Genomic DNA, 20,360 nt, shown 5'->3' on the forward strand with positions numbered 1-20,360 from the left:
ATCACATGTGGCTCTGCTGTGCTGGAGCAATCACAACCAGTGCTGCTCTCATCATCATTTCCTGCATGAGCAGGATGGGCTGAAGTTGCAGCTCTGGGACACATGAATGTGTCACTGCTGGCAGTGCTGGGGCCAGGTGGGAGAGCTGAAGGTGGAGTTTGTCCTAGGCTCTTAATGGAAAACAAGCGTTTTCCTTAAGTGGCATTGAAAGTGAAGGCAGTATTTCTTACAGAAATGCACATAGCTGGGCTGAGGAATTAGGGTGAGAACATTTCCTTGAGAAATTAGCATCTTACTTCTCAAAGGCTCATTAATTTAGTTTTCTTGACTAATCAAATGAATTTCTAGAATATTTTCACTAATGTCACCAAAAGAAAAGTGGTTTATAAACAGCCTGGAGCCAGCAGAGAGTACAGTGGTGAGGATGCCTGGAGGCAAAGCCCAAGTCTGTGCAGGGGTGACCCCAGCAAGTCCCTTGTCCAGCTCCCAGTGCTGACACAGGGCCACTGGTGGGATGTCTCCTGAGCAAATACCCTCATTTGGATGTGGCAATGTCAGGAAGTCCCTATACTACAAAGGTGTCCATAAACAGTGACTTTAGGGCAGAAGGTACCAGTGGGTTTATGTGCTTGATTTTCCTGACAGGGATGCTTTTCACTTTGGAGAACTTCAGTGTGTTAGAAAGACTATGTTCAGCATTTCTTCTATAGTTATTTCTAGAATTACTTCAAAATTACAGCCATGAGCAATTATAGTTTTCAATAGCTTATTGAGTGCACTGAATCCTAAGAAATTAACTACCACATTTTCAAGGAGTAGATTTATTAATAGCATCTGTAACTAGAAATCTTGTCTAATTTTGGTCACTACCAAAAGACATGAAAAAATAAGGACTCCTGTTTTCATGTATTAACAATAAGACTGATAAAATTTGTGGGAGATATTCTGAACAAACAAAAAAATTACAGCTGTGTTCCTTGTACTGCAATAATTAATGATCATGCACTTTATTCTCCAAAGCTGTTTTTCTTGTACAGTTTAACTAAAGGTCTTGATCTCTGTCATTTCACATGACATTGTTCTGAGGCTGGTTAGGCTGTAAAAGCCATCAGCCTGAAGGAGAATTTATTTTTCAAAATACAGCTTAACTCTCCAAACTATTTCTTAAATTATAGGTTAGTGAAAAGCAGGCCCTTCCCATGGAAACAGTTTTTTAAGAACTGTAGACTTGATCTGATTTAGTATTAAAATCAAGGCTTTGATTTGTCTTGGGCTGGTAAGAATCCCCATTGCTCCTGGCAACCACAGCTCTTCACAGCTGTGAATTCAGACACACATTTTTTAGGGGAAAATAATCCTTAACCTAAATACAACTTTTCAGATATTTTGAGGTTGACCTTTGCCTCCTTGTCTGTTTTTTTTTTCCCAGGTTGGCTGGCTGGGAAGATGCTGACCCTGCTGGATCACAAGCTCCTACAGCAGCTCATCCTTCCAGTGAAGGAATCATTGGCTCTGTTGGAGCCCATGCATGGTTTGTCCAGTGCAGATCATTAGTCTCAGAAATATGGAGTGAATTCCCACTTTTTCAGGATGTGAACAACAGAGGCAGGTTTGGAGGAAATGTCTTCCATCAGAAGTGTCTATCCTCATCACTTACAGCCAAAGCATGAAAGCTCATTAGGTGTGATTTGGCTGTTTCCTGTTCAGGCTGTCAGCTAAAGAGGCAGCAGAGCAGCATTGCTGGAGCATGTGGTGGTCTCATTATCTCAGCGAGGGAAACACTCTGCAACAGAACCTCACCCCCTCCTTGCCCATGGTGTTTAAACTAAATGGTTTTAAATGAAAAGAGGGTCAATTTAGGTTAGATATAAGGAAGAAGTTTTCTGCAGTGAAGGTGGTGAGGCCCTGGCACAGGATCCCCAGAAGCACTGTGTTTGCCCCATCCCTGGAAGTGTTCAAGGTGAGGTTGGATGGGGCTTAGAGCAACCTGGTCTAGTGAAAGGTGTCCCTGCCCATGGCAGGGGGCTGGAAGAAGATGACCTCTAAAGGTTCCTTCTAACCCCAACCATTCTGTGATTTTGTTATTGTATAAGTTAGTGACAACTTCATCTGCTGGACCATCATCACTGCACCTCCAGGTTTGGGGTGTCCCTGATGCCTGTCTCCACTCACAGTCTTGCCAGACCCCAGGACATGGCTTTACTGCTGATTCCCACCCTGGCCCAAGGTGCTGCAGAGCTCTGCTCTCTCAGTTTCTTACTGCAATACTCTTCTTGCCAATTTTGATTGCAGATTCTTTACCATATGTGTGCACATCCTTCTTTAGACCACAACTGGAAAAAGCTCTGGGTGGTTCCTGCTCAGGGTCTCCTTAACTGCAAACCCACAAACTGTTTCCATTTCTCTTGGTACCTTCTTCAAAAGCACAGCACTTTTGTAATACCCTCCTAGCATGAGCCCAAATGATGGTTCACAAAGTAGCAACTACTACAGCAGTAGTTTATATAAAAGAAAACACTTCTACTGCAAAGGCAATTTTGCCTTGGATAAAGATAGCAATGAGATCCAACTGTTCCAATGCAGTGGACTGCCATGGAAAATGTCTGCCACTGGCAAAAGCTCTGAAAAAAAAAGTAAGTCACTTTTTAATGAAAAAAAAGTAGTGAGTTATCTGCTGGTACCATACATGGCTTTTAGTGTGCTGGTATGGCACTAAGAGTATCCCTGACACACAGAGGGTGAGGGCAGCTCCACTCAGCTTTCTAGAAAAGTCACAGGTTCCTGGTTCTACTTGTGCAGTCACTTCATATGCAGCTATTGAAAATTATATTTCCTTGACAAGATTGTTTTTGGTGTCAGGGTTTTTCTGGAAGTCAGTGTGCTTCCTATGGGCCAAGCAGGTCACTGCAGAAATTTCATTGTGCTTCCCTTTTTAATGGAAATTGCAAATACATTTCCAGGCACAGCTCTGGAAATACCCTGACAGCAGCCTCTATCACCTCTTCAGTGTTTTAAACTGAGCAGTGCTTGTGTCTGAGCTTTCACCTACATGGAGTGAAATGCCTAAAAATCTTAAGAAATTGCATCTGCCTTAATGTCATCACTGCTATCCTACCTAATAAATATTTTCCTAAAAAAACCTCAGTCCTTTCTCTATGATGAAGAAGACTACTTCCTTAGGGGTAAGCAGTGATAGGTAAGTGGTATTTGTGTACTTGGGTGACTTCTGTTTTATTGGGCGGAACACTCGATAACTTGCATCACCCTCTGATTCATACAGTCATCTGACCTTCATCTAACTGCTGCTCTGCTTTTATTTCCTTTTCTCCCTGTGAGTTACAGTAAAGGAAATTCTTCCTGTGCTCCATACACAATGCTTCCTTTCATTCAAGGTTTGGTTGTGCTTTTAGCATTTAAAAAAACAACCAGTACAACCATCTACTGAAAAGCACAGGATGAAGTATCACATCCCTCTCTCCTCACATTTACCCCCCTGCAGACTACACGCACTCCAGGAGTTGCTGTACTTTGGACACAGCTTTCCCTCCTGGGTGAAATCCCAGCTGGGAGATGCTGCAGCTCCTCAGGGTGGGATGATGGGGTTTGCTGTGAAGGCTCCTCCCTGTTTGGTGTATGGACAAGTAAACAGGTCTTCCAGGAGGAGTCTAACTCCGCTGGCTCTGTCTGATGCTGTACCTTCAGCTCCTGCTCTGCCCTGGTGAGGCTGTTCCTCTGGGTACACACTTGTGTCCCTCCCTTGCAGCTGAGGAAGGACAGCCATCTCCCTGGATGTCCCAACTTTCTGAAGCATGAAGGTAAGAGAGAGTCTGGTGGTCTCTGAGCAGGAACATTTCAGCTGTCTGAGGCAGGAGAGCTTTTTGGTTGGTTGGAAGAGGCCTTCACAGGCTTGGGATACTGTTAGGAATCAATATCCCTGGACACAGAATTACTGTGTTAGGAAGGGCAGGGTCTCTAGAAGGAAGGGAGGAAAACCACATTGTGTGGAAGAAGAGTCATCTGCAGATCTTTCTAAAGTTAAAAATAGGATTTTGTCTGTAGAAGACAGTTTGTCCTGTTATGCTGCTATCATCATGTGAGCAGGCTGTATGCTTCTGCATTTGAAGACTAAAACTGAATGCTGAAAACAGGAACTTTCTGGAAATTCCGCATGCCTGAGATGTAATGGTTTCAGTGAGTTTCCTAATATCATCTCATCCATATGGTTGTGCTTGGATGGGGGAGCTAAACATGTCATTAGCTCTGTAGGGTCACTAAAAGTCGAAGAGATCATAAGGATGCATGATAACCTGGGAAGACAGATGATAAAAGGAACCGCCCCTGGCAACGAGTGCTTCAAGGCGAGGGAGCCCAGTTTAAGAGCATGGAGGAACTGAGCTCTTGCTAACTCATGTCAGCAGGAGCTGTTTGTCCCCTCTTCATCAAAAAAATCAGACTGACAGCATCGAAATGTGACTAAAACCAGAGGATGATACAGGGAACTTTTGGCCTTCATAGCTTTGCAATGACTTCATCAAGCATTCCTGGCTCCCAGGCCTGGACTGAGTCTACTAAACTGTGCAACGTTTCTTCGTAATCAAATTATAGTTTATACACAGGCACAAAAACATAAACACAGAGACCTGTATCTTCCCACAAACACACCAAATGTCTGCAAACAATGGAAAGCTGATCTGATGCTGGCTGAATCGTCACTGTGGTCTAAGCTAGAATAGCAAAGCTTGTGGTTGCAAAGAACCTTAACACCAGCAGCAAGAGAATGGTAAGAAATGCAAGTCTTCCCCAGCCTTGGTCTTGATCCAAATGCTGTAATATTTCTTGTAGGATTTCACAAATAAGTAGAGTGTATTTGATTGCATAAAGCAGTGAAATTGCCTGTCAGGCGTTTATTCAGAGTTTCTTAATCCAGATGATTTCCAGTTAAGAGAAAGTCTAGACCGTTGGCCTGTTCTTTGGCAGAAGAGAAGTTTTTTATTATTTTTTCACATGCTCAGAGAATTACTCAATTTACTTAAAAAAGGGGAAGGACTGAGATCCTATTTACTCTAATTTTTATCATATTTAAACTGGCTGCTCTCTGTAGGCATGCCCCGTTCTCCTGCCAGCTCAACATTGTCAGTCAAAGTGTTGTGCAGTAACAAATGCCACAGATACACAGAATGGTCACATTGAGTTATGCAAGTGCTTGGCTTTTTGCCTCTGAAAATAGCTACTCAGTAGAAAAATACAAATCCCACTGCATGTTCTCTCTGGGTTATAACAGGTCACAGACACAAAATCTTCACTGTTTGTGAAATTTGCAGCTTACAGTTATGCAACCTTTTACATCCCTGAAAAATTATTAGGAATAAGATATGTTAAATTGGCAACTGATACCAAATTACTGGTGGAGAGTTTCCCATGCCAAGATTGCTCTTTCTGTTACTTAAGTCTTCATCTTTATCTGTGCCCAGCCCATTCTTTTACCCACCTTCCACTTTCTAATGGTTTTTGGCATGATGTTTCCGATGACAAATGAAGAAAATCTTTCAGCTGAAGCTGTAACCTGATTTTAGCAACAAAGAACATGCAAATGAAGCAGTCACCAGACTCCAGATTGCCTGCTGTCAGGGCAGGTTTTCCCCCGCCACCCCCATCTTTAATTTTTTCAGGCTTGAGCATGGACATCTGTATACTGTTTCTGGATACCTCCAATATCTAGACAGGTCCATATGCTCTTTTGGGTTTTGTCAACAAAGTGCTGGGACTAGAATCACATATCTGTAGGTTGTGTATAGTAAAAATAAAGTGGCAGAAAACACACAAAAAAATTGATACAAGAGCCTGTTTCAGACAGAGTTGTTTCATTGTGGAGTGTGTAGCAAGCCACCAACTCGTGGCTTGGAGCAAAGCAGCTGGGGTTTAGATGTTATTTTGTAATTATTTTGAATGGGGGTTTTTTTCCAGTTCTTTTTCTATCAGACACTGTTGATAATGTTGTACACTACACCATGCCTGAGGCAGTTTGGATGCTCCAGTGATTTGGCAGGAGTCCTTTTTTTCCTCATCCTACTCACTCACATTCACTCACATTCATCAGGGCTTGGTAACTCCATCAGGGTGGTGGCAGGCCCTCGATGGACCCTTTCAAGTCACTCAGCAGTGGCAAGGGAGAGGAATGCCCTCCTTCATACCTATTGTTTCCCATACAGACAAGGAAGGGAAATGAGAAAGATGAGAATGTACATGTCAGTGTCATGGGATAGCCAGTATTCTTTCAACACAAACAGCTTTCACTGTCCTCACTGGCAACCTTCAGAGAGTGCATCAATGCCTGTCTTTGTGTTCACAGATACCTTAGTAAATGAATGGCAAATAAACCAATTCACTGCTTCCTTTTCAGATTGTTCCTCACTTGGGAACCAGGACTCCATAAGCACTGGCCAAGGATTACGTGACACAAAGGTCAGGGTGACATGTTCCCAACACACTGTGCATCCTCAAGCATCAAATATTTGTTACTTCAGAATTTCCACCTGTCCTCCATGAAGCCTTCCCTGTGGACACCCCACAAATTGCCCTCAGCTGAGAGATGTATCCTTCAATTGGGGCTAAGACAGGAAATTATTACTGCCTCCAGCTGAGCTATGGCTCAGGCTGCTCTTGGGGAGCAGCTGGGGCTTGTCATTCCCTCTCTTTGCATGTTAATAAAATCTTAAAATCTTTCAATCTTAAGGCTCACTGAATTCCCAGTCCATTCACACCAACACTCAGCATGTTAGAGACCATCACAGATGTGTGACAGTGAACATGAAAAGCAAGGAAAATTGCCACTGAATGTAAAATGTAAGTAGAGAAAGTGTTCCATCCCCACATTTAAAAGGTGTCAGGCTCCCCATTTGTTTCTGTATTGTTGATAAAGGCTGACTAATAAGTGTTTGATGGTCACAAGGAGATCTGCAATTGCTTATGTGTACATGGCTTCTACTCTTCAGGAAAAAATCTATATATAGAACAAAAGCCCTTCAGGAAAAATCTGTACTAGATTTTTTTTTAGAAGGAAAGCCATGCTAGTCTTGAGTTAAAGAGAAGAAAGATGGGGGTTTAGTTTTAAACTAAATGTTAAACTAATACTATAATAACACAGCAGAAAGATAATAATCTCACAGTTCTGTTTCTTCTTTTCTACTTTTACCATTGTCCTTTGAACTGAAGCTCTGGAAATATGCACAGTGGGGAAAAGTAGCTCCAGTATTCAGACCATTTCATTCTTGCTCTTGACTTTTCAAAAATAATTTGCTATTTTACTTTTAATTTCAGAAATGGAAATTTTGAGCTGCAAAATGCTGTCATAGCCAAGAGATCAACGTTTTCATTTAGCTACCTGAGCAGTGTTGTGCCATTTGCAAAAATGTAACTTTTCTGCAAAAGGTGAGCTCTTACAAAATTCCTAATGATCCCTTTGCCTCCCCAGTTTTTCAGGAAGTTCATAATCAGAATAAGTATATATGGTACCTCTATCTGAAGAGGTTCTTCCCATTGGGCATCCCAGAATATTTTGTTTTCCTCTAGTCAGGCAGAGAATTAATTTGTGTATCCTCCTTGTGGTATGTTAACCACGTACTTAGCTAGCAATTGTTGCCAAAGATGTGCATGAATGTCCAAAGGGATTTTTTTTTTTCCAAAGCTAAGAAATTAAAACCAGTAGCCTAACAGCCAGATTGGAGAATGAGAGGAAGGAAATTGCCAGGCTGTAACAGAACTCACAGGACACTAGATACATAGAATACATAAAAATAAAAGTTAAAAATATTTCAGTGCATGATGATCATGAATCTTTCCCAGTGGGAGAGGTGAGGAAGTTGCATTTTACCCTGAGGAATCTGGGATGTGCACATGGTGGTAAAAGGCATTACATTAAAAGGCATCTTTGGGAGTGTCAGCGAAGCAGAACAATTGAGGGAACATACTGGGAGGAGGAGATGTACTCCATAACTCAGCTGCTCTTCCCAAATTCACAGATGCTTGAAGCAGAAACATTTAATCTCCTGAGACTGCAACTCATCCATATTAATAGCAAAGCACCTCTGATTCTTACATGATACAGATACTTGTTAGTTTTCAATCAAAAAACTGCAGTAAGTGATGATGCTTTAGTTGTGCAGGGATACAATCCAGATAAAGGGGAAGAAAATTTTCCCCTCTACATGGACAATAGGTGTCCTGCTTGGCCACTTCCCTTAATCCCAGCCCTGAAATTACTCACTTGTGAAAGCCTTTTAATTGTGTTTAACCATGCCAGCTTTACCACGTGGAGACATTGGCTGTAACACCAGTAAGCAGTGAGGATCATGACACTCATTTCCATTGTTCTCCAGATATCTGGGAAAATAAACCCTATGGCTGAAATAGCCCCTGAAATAATTGCAGCTATTAGAGCCATTACCTACCCAAATTCAGGTACTTTTGGAGTGAGGGAAGCCTTGTTCATAGGTCAGGTGAGCCAAGCCATTAAATTGGAATGGCAGCTTTGGTTCCCATGGAATACTGCTGGCTCCCTCACTGCTCCTGTGCCTGGCTGGTGCTCAGGATGGGAATTTGTGTGCCAAAGAAAAAGGCATTTTTAGCTACTAATTTTATTCCTACAGTGAGTGTCCACTTCTATGTTATGTTTGTTGTAGGAATGCTGAACAGCTGGAATAGGTGATGAGTTCCTTTCTAAAAACCAATAGGGCTTAAATTATTTCAGATCCATGAGAACTGTGACTGCGTAGATCTCACCAAAATCTGGGGTTTTCTTGTTAGCTGTTAATTAATTTTTTTCCAGCCATCTGTACCTGGGAAGTATTGACTAATTTTTACATGATCTTTAAAATGAACTGAGCTGGCAAAGCTCTTGATTTGCTATTACATCTCTGATTAAAAAAAAAAAAAATTAAAAAATCTCCTAACAGAAAAGAATTCATGCTTCAGTTATTTTCTTCTTTTCTTCTCCTTAGTTACTCAGGAGGACTTTTTCTCTCTATCTTTTCCATTTGGTTCCTGGCAGGGAATCTCTGAAGATTCCCACACCACTGGAAACAATATTTTATGTACTAAAGTTGAAAGAGGATAACATGTTCTGCCAAATAACTAGTACAAACTTCTGACCTTTGGAACAATAATAGACCTGATATTTGGAAATCTTACATTTACAACAGAAGTTCAAAGAGAAGGGGAAAAAAAAAAGAAAGAAAATGAATTTTGATAGATATTATGAGACTGAAACCTGTGTCTTTCCTGTCAGTTTTGGGAGCATCTCCTATTCTCTCTGTTGTGCATGAGGTGTAATGACTGTGATGTTAAGAGCAGCTTTTCTTCAGATCCTGGCTGTCCATCCCATGGTTGTTGTGCCTGCAGTGATACCAGAACAGTCTACACTGGAGGAAATGTCGTATTTCCTCTTTTTTTTGTTTTTTTTTGAAGAAAACAGTAGAAATATTATAAAACAACGTGGAAGGGACAATCAAGTCCTTGAGCACAACAAAGGTAATTGTGCCACAAAGGGCAAATGGTAAAGAGAACGGGAAGGAGTAGCTAGAGAAAGGGCAGGAACAAAAACACTCTTAGTTATTAGGAAGGAAAGAGGAAAAAGCAAAAGGGCAAACACAAGTTGTATGCCTGCAAAGCTTTTATCTCATAAATTTACAGAATCGGACTTGTAAGAGGAAGGAAAATCTTGCGATGTGTCTTTGGTATGTGGCTGCTTCCTGTTGTCCCCGAGCGGCCGTCAGGACCAGCAATGCAGGGCTTGGAAGAAGTTTGTAAAGCCCCACGGGACCCCCGGGCTGCGGCAGCGCTTTCCTCGCGAACGTATTCCTTGTTTGTATTTCATGTCTCAGCGGGGCCGGGCGGGCTCTGCAGTCCTCACTGGGCACGGCGAGGATGGGGCCAGTCCTGCACAAGCGACCTGAGGCAAAGGCTGGGAGAAGCTCAGGAGTCACGGAGGAGCACCAACGTTCTAAGAGCTGCAGCGTGAGGGGACGGGGCAACGCAGGCAAGCTCCGGGGGAGCGGTGCCATGACACCATGCCTGGTGTGATGCCTGCTCACGGGCACTCTGCTCCCAGGTGAAGCAGGAAACGCTTTCTTTCGGCTCTAATTGCCGAGGAACACGCCTCACGCCGGCTGCCCAGGCAGCACAAAGCAGCCCGCACCACGCACTCGCGGCCCGCTCAGGGCCCGGCACAGCCGCGCCGCGCATGCGCCCGGCCCCTCCCAACCCTCGCGAGCCTTCGCCGGCCCCGCCCCCCCGCTCTCCGCGGCGCGTGGGGGCGGAGCTCCTATCAGCCCCGCCCCCTCCCCCTTCGCCCCGCCCCTCGCTCTTCTTGCTGATTCTCTGGGTTAAAGCGCCCGCTCTCGCGCTTTTCTGTACCGGGGGATGCACGGCGTGTGACCGGGGCGGGGGGTCCAGGCGGGGGCGGCGACTCCCCGCGTGTTCAGGGGAGACGCGGGCTCCTACCCGGCCGTGGGGTTTCTCTCCGGACCCTCTGGCGCCGCGCCGCGGAACAACTCGCCCGTCCGCATCGCTTTGTGCGGGCGCGGAGGGCGGAGCCGCGGGGGCCGAGCGCGCGGGGAGTCCCGCTCGGGCCGGTAACTTCGCGCACGGAGCGCTCGCGCCGCGATGGGGAGCGGCGCCGGCCGCCCCGGGAACGCGCCGGGAGCCGCCGCCGCCGCCCCGGCGGGCCGCGGCGGTGTGATCGCGGCGCGCCCCGCGGCAGCGCCCGCCTGCCGCTCCCGAGGCGCCGCGGGGCGGGGGCGCCGGGCCGGAGGATGAGCGCCCCGGTGGAGCCCAGGATCAAACAGGCGCTGCGGAAGAAGCCCGCCGAGCGTACTCCGGAGGTAAGGCGGCTCCGGCTCCTTCCCAGCGGGTCCTTTTATTTACTTTCTCACTTTTCCTTTGCGTAAATCCGTGTTCCGACAGCGCGGGATCCGCGGTGCGCGCTCAGACCGGGCTGGCGCACAAACTTCTGTCTGGAGCTCGGTTATTTATTTATTTCTCTGCGAAGTTGGCCCTCTCGGGACCAGCATGGGTTTAAACGCCCAGTAACACGCTGGGTACAGGCACAAGGCGCTTCATGAAGTACTTCGGGCCAGCTGTAGGAAGAACAAGAAGAAGTAGATCACCGAAAAGTAAAATGATGCATATTTCAGTGATGCAAAACTTATGGGAAAAGTTAGGGAGCTGAAAGGCTTTGCTTACCTGTACAGTGATGCAGATTTAAACAAAACCAAACTAATTATGCTGCCCAGACTTCATAAAGATGCTTCTGCAGTGAGTGGGAGTGTGGAAATGTGTGAGGCTAGTAAGCTACAATAAGACGCATTTTCCAATTAACTGCCTTCTCTGTCCCTTCCCCACAAGCTACTCTGTAATCAGCCGTGTATTTTTGGGGATGGTAATGTCATGGAGCATTAACTTAATAATGAAATAGGTTTGATAACATTTGCATTTGTTGAAGGTCTGATTGGAGTTTGTTTGCTTACTTACCCTTTGCCTTCCTTCGTTTCCCTTGCTGTGATTTTTTTTTTAAATGTGCTCAAGAATTAGTGCTATGAAGTGATACACTCTTGAGTTTTTCCCTTGGAGACTGGGGAACATCTGTTCTCCCTTGGTACTTCATGGAGAGCAGAATGTCCTGCCTGGTCTTCCTTATAAGTTAATTATAGAAGGGCTACTTAGAGAGCTGCTCAGAGGCTGCTCCGGAGTTCATCCTAGCAGGACAGAGTCCCTACTTCCCTTTCAAGTCGGCTGAGTGAGTGAAATACAGATGTTCAGTCCCCATGGTTACTTGCTTTGGGATATCTGGCACATTTCTCCTTGTGTCTCTAAATTAATGGTGAGGCAGTCTCAGTGTCTGTTCTTTTCTCCTTACTTTTAGCACTCCCCTCTTGCTTCAGAGCTTTCTTTCTCTTCAGCTGGAGTCTTCAGTTAGCAAAATTCCTTTGCTAGTGTGGCTTGCAGTGTTGGGCAACTGGGTTCATCACAGAAGTGTCATTCAGGAGCTGGCATTCCGTGCTGGCTCGTCATGGCTTGGACTGTGGGGAGCAGGTAATCTGCCTTGGCGCAGAACCCCTGCTCACCACTGCTCCTGCTTGCTGTGCCAGCCTCTGTGGCTGTGTAGGGCTTTTTGTTCTTTCTTTTTGGGCATCCCCAATCTTTCCCCCAGCAGCCGTCGTGGGATTCCTTATGGTTGTCACCTTGTTTTGGCTAAAATGGCCTTAAAATAATTATTTTCCTTAACCTTGTAGTGTTAAACTGTCAGATATCACAATGACTGACTGCTTGGGGGTTTGTGTGCATTTGTGTAGGTTTCCATTGAGAGTGACACGAGCATTGCGCTCAGGTTTGAATTTGCCAAGATATCTCAATTGTGGGGAAAAAAAATCTAACCTTTGCTGTCTAAGTAATAATATTTCTAAAATGATTTTAAAAATCTAAATTCCCTTGTTAATTTGGCCCTGTTTTGGCAGGCTAATTTTAGAGACGCTGCACAGTGAGCCTACTTGTGATTAAAGTTAAACATGTACTTAAAACTTGGCAGGATTGGGTCCTTGGTTCTTGCTCCCTGTTGCTGAGTAGATATAATTACAATTAAATCGCTTTTTTTTTTTTCTTAGGATACTTTTGTTTACATACATTTAGAAAGAGAAGCTTTTCCCTGATTTGATAGCAGGGTGTACCTGGCAGTGCCCAGTCTGCATCTGTGTTACCTGCTTAGGTACAAAGCATGGAATCCCCTGTCACAGTCACACTGACAGATTTTCCCAAAATCTGCTCTGGGATGTGAGGACAGATGGATAGGGTGGTCAGTGAACTGGAGAAAACAATTGCAGTGTTGTTTATTCATTTATTTATTTATCTCAACATCCTGACTTGTCCTCTTTCCTCCGTAGGCTTGCAAGACTTGGGGCAGGGAAGCTGAAACCTGTTTAGCGCAGCCATTAGGATCAGACCCAAATTTCGGGTGTCCCTGCACAGGATGAACAATCTGGTGACTCCAGTCTGGAAGTATCCAGCTGTACACAGACTAACGTGTGTGTGTGGCTTCATTTCTGCCCTCCCACTCTGGTGGGAAGGTATCATCAGTTCCTCCCACACGGAATCAGCTGCACGGGGCTGCTCGTGCCCTTTGACTGCGTTTTGGTGCAGGAACCCCCTCAAATTCCCCGAGCCACTGCTGGTATCTTGTGATAAGCCAAAGCTGCTCAACTACAAGAGTTTTAATCACTTGCAGTCCCTTTCTGCCCCCATCTCTGTTTCTGATCCTGCAGTTTATATGAGCAATTTACCTGGGTATTTATTACAAATTACAGGGTTGGGGCTGTGCTGATCAGTAGCATGGTCTGGTGCTTCATTCCTGTCATCTGTGCAGCCTCTGGAAAAATACAGATAAACACTCCACATGCCAGATTTTCCTTACAAGTAGTACAATTATCCATCTGATTTTGATTGTAGGTTTTTTCCTTGACAAAACGTTTTAATTTCTAAGAATTACAAAACTGAGCAGGGGGATATTAAATTTTTTTTATAATTTACTTCTTTTGAAATTTACCTCACTGTCTTGCTCAAGTAAACGTTTTAGTTCCTGATACTACAAATATTTTTGTTTGGAAAAATCTGTGTTAGGGCAAGTTTTCAGTGTTGTGGTAACATTCCAATGTTTGCTAATTGTTAAAGTGTATAAGTTATGCATATTAGGCATGTACACGCTTGATTTTTTTTTTTTTTTAGTTGTTCTTGCTCAGATACTTCATGCATCTTCATGAAGATGAACATGTAATCTTCAATTTATTTTGCCAGGGGGGATTATTTTGGTGAATTTGTAGGGATTGTAGCAAAAATTTAATGATGCATACATTTTTCCATAATTTTATGTAGGCATGCATATTTTATGTATGTTTTTTAAGTAACACAGTATTGTGTTACTCTGTTTAGAATCTTTTTTGGAACCGTTCGAGGCTGGCAAGTATTTTGCTCCCTTTCCTCTTTTTTGATGCATCACTTGAGGGTGCATATTGTTCATATGTGATGCAAGTGACTTCTCATGTGCACAGAGTTCCAGAATGTTTCCTGGTGGACTGATGCCCTTGCATGTAGCAGATTTGGGATTTGAGTAAGTCCCATTTAGTCAAACATCTGCCTTGCTGGTTCTCTGATGGCCTGTGCTGGCACTGCAAATAAATCTGTGTACCTGTCTCTCAGGTATGGCCTGAAAGTGCAGAATTTGTGAGTAATCGCTCAGATTTTAGTTTTGATGATAGATTATCCTAACAAATCATCCCTTCTGCCTTATCAAAGGGACGAAACTCTGGTAGTAGTTGGATACTTAAAAAAAAAAAATCATACCTATACTTGAACAGTAGGATTTCTTACACTTGTTTAACATTTTAATGTATGCATTTTCCTTCCAAGGTTATGCAGATGCCTATGTGGTGCTAAATCTGTGAGTGTTTATACTCACATCCTCCTGTTTTTGCTTGAGAATATGGGATTTACTGTGCAGTGTTTCTTGTCACAGGTGGGGATATTAAATTAGTAATTTGGGAATATTTTAACAGGAGAAAATCTTTAGTTCAAAGCAGTAGAAGGGAAGGATGAATGCTTATGCCGCCATGTGTGTGCTCTCATTAAATATTTAATTTTTTCTGAGGCCTAGAATTCCTTATCAGATCCATACAAAGGCTCTGATGTTGGTCTTTAGGGGAGTTGTTCATGCTGCCACAGATAAGGACTCAGTGGTTGATAGGGCCAAACAGCAAATGATTGTGCTCCTTTTTCTTTGTCTTTCCTTCTCCTCCCCTCCCGTGAGCAGGTTCTCTTCCATTTTTAATGGAACCTCTTCCCAATATAGTATCTTTTTAGTTCTTCATGACTTTGTTCTAGACAGTGTTTACTTTCGTGGCTTAGAAAGCTTTGCTTTTATTTGACTTCAAAGAATTGGAGTTTATTTTTATACTCCGAGCTCTTGTATTTTCCTAACTTCATCTTTTTGCAGTAATTCTTGATTAATGTTAATTCTACTTCATTTGGCAATACTAATTCTTTCTTCTCTTCCTGTTCCCTTTTTATTAATACAGTGCAAAGAGGAAAAAACCTAATTTGCAGAATTGTGTCATGACAGAGTCTGCTATTTGGAGCGTGTATGTGATGCTTCTTGATGGCTTGGATATAAGAGAAATAGATCTGTGTGAATGTAAATCATGCACAAATGGTACATTGATAGGCATTATGAAATAGCTGTAATAAATAAAATAAATTATTGTTGACAGCATAACAAAGGCACTCTTGTACTGTAGCACAGCTGAGCCAAACAGAGGAGAACATCTGCTTCTTGTTTCCAGAAATAACTGGTATTTTGAAGTGGGTTTTTTCATCCTTTTAATAATTTTCTGTAAACTCAGTAGGTGAAACAGGATTAACCATTGTAGAAATCTATTGTTTCTAGAATCTGAGGTGAGCTTTTAGGAATGTAACTGTGTCAAGGTGTAGGCTTTGGATAGCCATTGAAAGTAATTAGAATTGTAAAGTCACCACAAAAGTGGGGATGCTTGCAGTTATTGTAAAGGCAAAATAAATTTGTGTTAAATGAAATTGCAGATGCTGGTCTCTATTTAATAAAAGCACCTTACTGTTAGTATGTGGGCCTCTAAAACAGGGGCAGAGGAGTGATGGACATCTGACTTCTGCCATAATTTTCTACTACCTAACCTCTGTCTTACACTTTCATTCCCAATTTTTTTTGTGATCTGTTTTTTATAGATGACACTTTGTAGGACTTTGTCATGCAGTTTCCAGTTCTGGAGCTCAAACTGAAGACGAGCAGCAGCCAACTGTTGTGAAATCCTTGAGATTGTTCTGTGTCTTTGTGCTTTGGTGTCTTTGCCAGAGAACCTCCTGAAACATTGATCAGAGATGCACTGACCAGTGCTGCTTGACTTTCATCCCTCACCATGCAGAGTCTTAGGCTAATCTTGGCTAGTGGCTGTGCTGGGAAGCTGGAAAAGACCTTTAAAGTGAAAAAATTAGTTATCACTGGTGATAACCAAAGTGATAGGAACACGTACTGACCTGCCTGCAATTTACTGCTGATTAATTCCTTCCTGGGTCCTTGTGTACCCTTGTGGAGTACACCCTTGTGGAGATTGCCTTTCTGCCCTCATGGGGCAACAATTATCTTTTACAGTTAGAAAAACATAAAACCTTGTAATGTGAATAATTTATAAGTACTTCTGTGAAGGCAACAATTAGAGTTTACTTACGTTCAGTATGATTGAAAAATCAAGTGCACAAAAATTGATTAATGGACAGAAATGCTGAGTAACTGCAACTTCAGAGAAAGACTTGGGAGTGCATGCATGTCATTGACACCATATTCCATCAGCATCTTGCTAGGGCTAGGAAAGACCTAGACTTGCGACGTTTTCTTAAATATTAGATTAGTCTCCTTAAATAAAATGTGTTGTAAAGCTTTTTTATAGCCACCTACTAAAACCAAAGTTCAGAACAGAGGTACATGAGGAGTGGCATGTTGAGTATCATAGTGCTGGCTGACAGCTCTTAAGCTTCAGTCTTATTCACAAGCAGACTATAGTTTCTGTGTTAATAAAGTTGAAATTCTTATTACTTTTAATCAAACAGTCATGAACCTTCTCTCTTCTTCCTGTTCATCCCTGCCACATAGCTTTCAGTTGAAGGTAAAACAAAACCACATTTTTTTTTCCCAGCTGCTCATTAAATTAATGTATTTAAGCTCATGGTAAATATAGCATTGAAAATCCTGGAGGATTGTCCAACAAGCCTCAAAGCTTTGGGAAAACGCCGTCTCTTCAGCTGCCAGCTTGATGAGTTAGGACGTTTTTAGTGCTTAGATTTTCCTCTATTTTGTCTTGTGCTTTAGGTGGGTAGTTGTCTCTTATTTTATTTCTTAACATAGTGTAGTATCATTAATCTTCATCTCAATTAGACCTGTGGTTTTCCTGTAATAAAAAAGCCAAGCATGCAAACTCTTGTATTACTTCAGTAAATGCTGCTTGATAATTAATTTTCATAAACTTTGTGTATGTACCTTGTTTTCTGAGGTGATCAAGAGTGATGTTCTTTGACAGACATATTTTGTCTTGTATTCCAAAAGTTCAGAGAAATACCCATGGGTGCATGTTGGTGGTGGTTGTTCAGCCTTCCTAAACATCCCTGGGAAGCCAGTGCAGGTAAAATGTGGTGTCCCATTCCCTGAGACTGAGCAGGGTCAAATCTCTTCTCTGAATAATTGAAATTAACCTCAGTTAGCATTTTTAATGTGTGCGTGACCACAGGATTGATTTGGAATTCACAAAATCTTACTTAAAAATCAGTGGTGTTTGGTTATTTTATGTTTTCATTGCCATGTGGACGCAGTTCCATGCTTGTGGCATACAGTTGAATTCTTGGCCAGAGGTACTCAACAACCTGGCTTATATCAGTAGCCAAATAATTCAGAATATTACTACTTGGAACTTGTAAGTACAACACACTTTCTAAAGCTGAAATCGGCCCTAAATTAGTTGAACATAAAAAATAAAATCCATCTGTTTTTGCAAATGAACGAAAATTGGAACATCTACCAGTTTTAAGAAATGTTAATCTATGTAAGTATGTAGCTATATGGACTTCAGCATCTGTCTTAGGAATGCTTTTTACCTGTGTTTTAACATTTTTTTGAGTTTGTTGTTGTGCTTTCATCATCAGGCCTGAAGGTGTTGCTCATATTAATCTTTGGGTTATTTATGTCTCAGAGATGAAATAAGAGTGTGACAAGGTACCTTGTTCACAGAGGAGGGATCTGGTTTGGCTGTTCTGCAGGTATTATCTGGCTGGAATACCTCCCGCAAGGAGCTTTGCCTGTAGTTCTCAGAAATAAATATTTTTTTCCAGCTTTCTTAACAGTAAAGGCGGTTGACTTCAGTCAAATAGAGATTTGTGGTTCCAATGAAATAAATCAGGTTCAGGGCACCGTTTTGGCTTCAACTGCATTTAGTGGTTTTACTGAAGTGACTGTTGACAAATAGATTTTTCATAAAGTCTGTCTAAAAAAGTTTCCTTGTTCAAAAAAACCCGCAGTATTAAACAAGTAGAGAAAATCAGCATGAATGTTTTTGGATGGGTGAGTTTTTTTATTTTTAGAGTCTGTGTGCATATTAACCTGTTTTGTGGGTAAGGATGTTGAGCACTGTTCTGGAAAGGAAAATCTGGGCAGGAGTGAAAGGATTAAAACAAACTGTGATGGAGACAGGGAAACATTGTGATGTTTAAGTTGCCTCGGAGTAGGTGTATATAATTTGTAAATAATTTTTGGAAGATCACTGTGAACCACAGCTGTTTAAAAAAAAAGGAAGTCAAAACCAAACCCACAAAAAACAAAATGCCAGAGAAAGTAAACTTTTAATAAAAACTCTGGGAAGTAAATTAGACTGAACATTCACTGTTTATCACCTGGTGTAGGTGGAACACACATACAGTTGTTCCATCTAATAGCTGTGACTTTGTGGTATCTGGTTTCCCTGGCAGCTGAGGGATGGTCAGGGCTTCTTCATTGGTTCAGTGAGTATTTGGTGCTTCCATCATTGCAAAGTCATGGGCATTGCTCCTGTAATTGACTTGGAGCAGTGTTGTGAAATCTGGTTGGGGTCAATTGGTTTCTGAAATACCTTCTCTAAATATGGGTCTGTGAAGGATCCTTGGGACTGTGTTGTTGCTGCTTTCCCTGGTATGGGCAGACCCTGGGGTTTTTGTTTGTGGGGGTCACTTGGAGCTGTGTCTCTAAGCCAAGCATTTTGGCACCCTCTGGGAAGAATGTTGGCAGGCTTTAGCATCTCCCTGTGCTGATACTGATACCTTGTGTAGTGGAGTCTGTCACCTCTTTGTCACAGAATGGTTTGGATTGGAAGGGGTCTTAAAGACTGTCCTTTTCCAGCCTCCTGCCATGGGCTGAGATGCCTTCCACTAGCCCAGGTTGCTCCAAGCCCTGTCCAACCTGGCCTTTAACACTTCTAGAGATGGGGCATCCATGTTCCAGTGCCTCACATTCTAAGAGAGAAGTGTACAGATGTTTTGTGTCTGTGACAAGTGATGCTGTTTGGTTCTCTGCACAGAACTGGAAGGATTATTCTAAGTTATCTGTGCCAGCCCTTTATTCCTACATGTTTCACTCTGCTTTTGGGCCATGACTAATGAAAATTCCTTCATCCAGTGTAAAGTCTGCTCGCCAGAACATGGATGTATTAAAGGGAAGATGAAATTACAGTGCACTAATAACCCTGTGGACAATGGCTCATGTATATTGGCATTGTTTGCAGAAAGTTGAGGGTTTGTGTGTAGTGAGTCACTGAGTTACACATGACAAGGTAAAAAGCTGTTCCACCATCCTTGTTTGTCTCCTGCATGTAATTTCCAATTCTGATTCATTGAAATGAAGCGGTGAGCAGGAATGTGGTTCTGTTATGGGATACAAGTGAGTGGATATCTTAAAGCACTGGCTCAGCCTTTTCAAACATGAGGTGCACCTCTTCCCAGTGCTAGTCCAGTTTACATGAAGAAATGTGCGTGCAGTTTGGTCCAGCTGAGAAAGAGCTACAAGTTAACCTTGGGGAGCTTGAGGAATTTTAGGATCAAAAAAACATCCTAAGTTGAAAGGGATCCTCAAGAATCATTGAACCCAATTCCTGTCCCTGCACAGGTCCATCCCAAGAGTGAGTGGGATTGATGAGCACAGCTGGTGGCTTCCAGTATTTCTTTTGCCTAAATCTCGGTGAAATTGTTGAATCTGAACGTCCTACTTAAGCGTAATAGTTATGCAGTATCTATTGTGTGTAGTTACACAAAAAAGTCAGAGGCTGTTGTCTGATTAACTTGCCTCTGCTGGTTGGGGTTCATCTGAAGGAAGCAGGCCACACCAAAAGTGGTAACAAAATATGTTGGCTTTGTAATTTGTGTGTTAGTGTCTCTTGCTTTCTATGACTCGTATTTGCGCCTGTTTATGTGTGGGTGCCTGCTGCACACCTTGTGTGTATAATTTTTAGATATCTTTTCTCCAAGATATATATATACAGTAAGGATTTTAAAGGAGATTATATTCTAAGGCCCTCTTACATGTATGACTCTTGTATGAGAGGAAAGAAGATGATCGTGATCTGTGTGTGTTCTGCAAAGTCAGAGGGTGCTTGCAGGAATTCTGCTCTCAGACCTGGGGGAGGAACTTTCCCTCATGAGTGATGGCAGACATCAGTGTCTTCCCTCTGGGAGAGCTGTCCTCAGCCTAAAGGAAATGCTCTTGAGTACTTCTACAG

The 20,360-nt window shown here is 42.7% G+C and overlaps 1 protein-coding gene across 12 annotated transcripts in view; it reads left to right on the top strand.

Moving 5' to 3' along the window:
* The first annotated feature begins 10,414 nt into the window (after window positions 1–10,414).
* Window positions 10,415–20,360, top strand: part of RAPGEF6 (Rap guanine nucleotide exchange factor 6) — a 122,627-nt gene continuing 112,681 nt past the window's right edge. For 10 of the 12 annotated variants that reach the window (XM_041481804.1, XM_041481798.1, XM_041481806.1 and 7 more), the window contains exon 1: window positions 10,415–10,877. In XM_041481804.1, coding sequence (XP_041337738.1) covers window positions 10,809–10,877 — 69 coding nt within the window. In that variant the 5' untranslated portion in view covers window positions 10,415–10,808. Of the gene's footprint in view, window positions 10,878–11,772; window positions 11,792–20,360 lie in introns of those variants that run through there. The other 2 variants (XM_041481793.1, XM_041481802.1) reach the window with 2 other exon arrangements.

This window comes from Pyrgilauda ruficollis, unplaced genomic scaffold (genome assembly GCF_017590135.1).
Source record: "Pyrgilauda ruficollis isolate IOZ18807 unplaced genomic scaffold, ASM1759013v1 scaffold57, whole genome shotgun sequence".
Taxonomy (NCBI): Eukaryota; Metazoa; Chordata; class Aves; order Passeriformes; family Passeridae; genus Pyrgilauda; species Pyrgilauda ruficollis.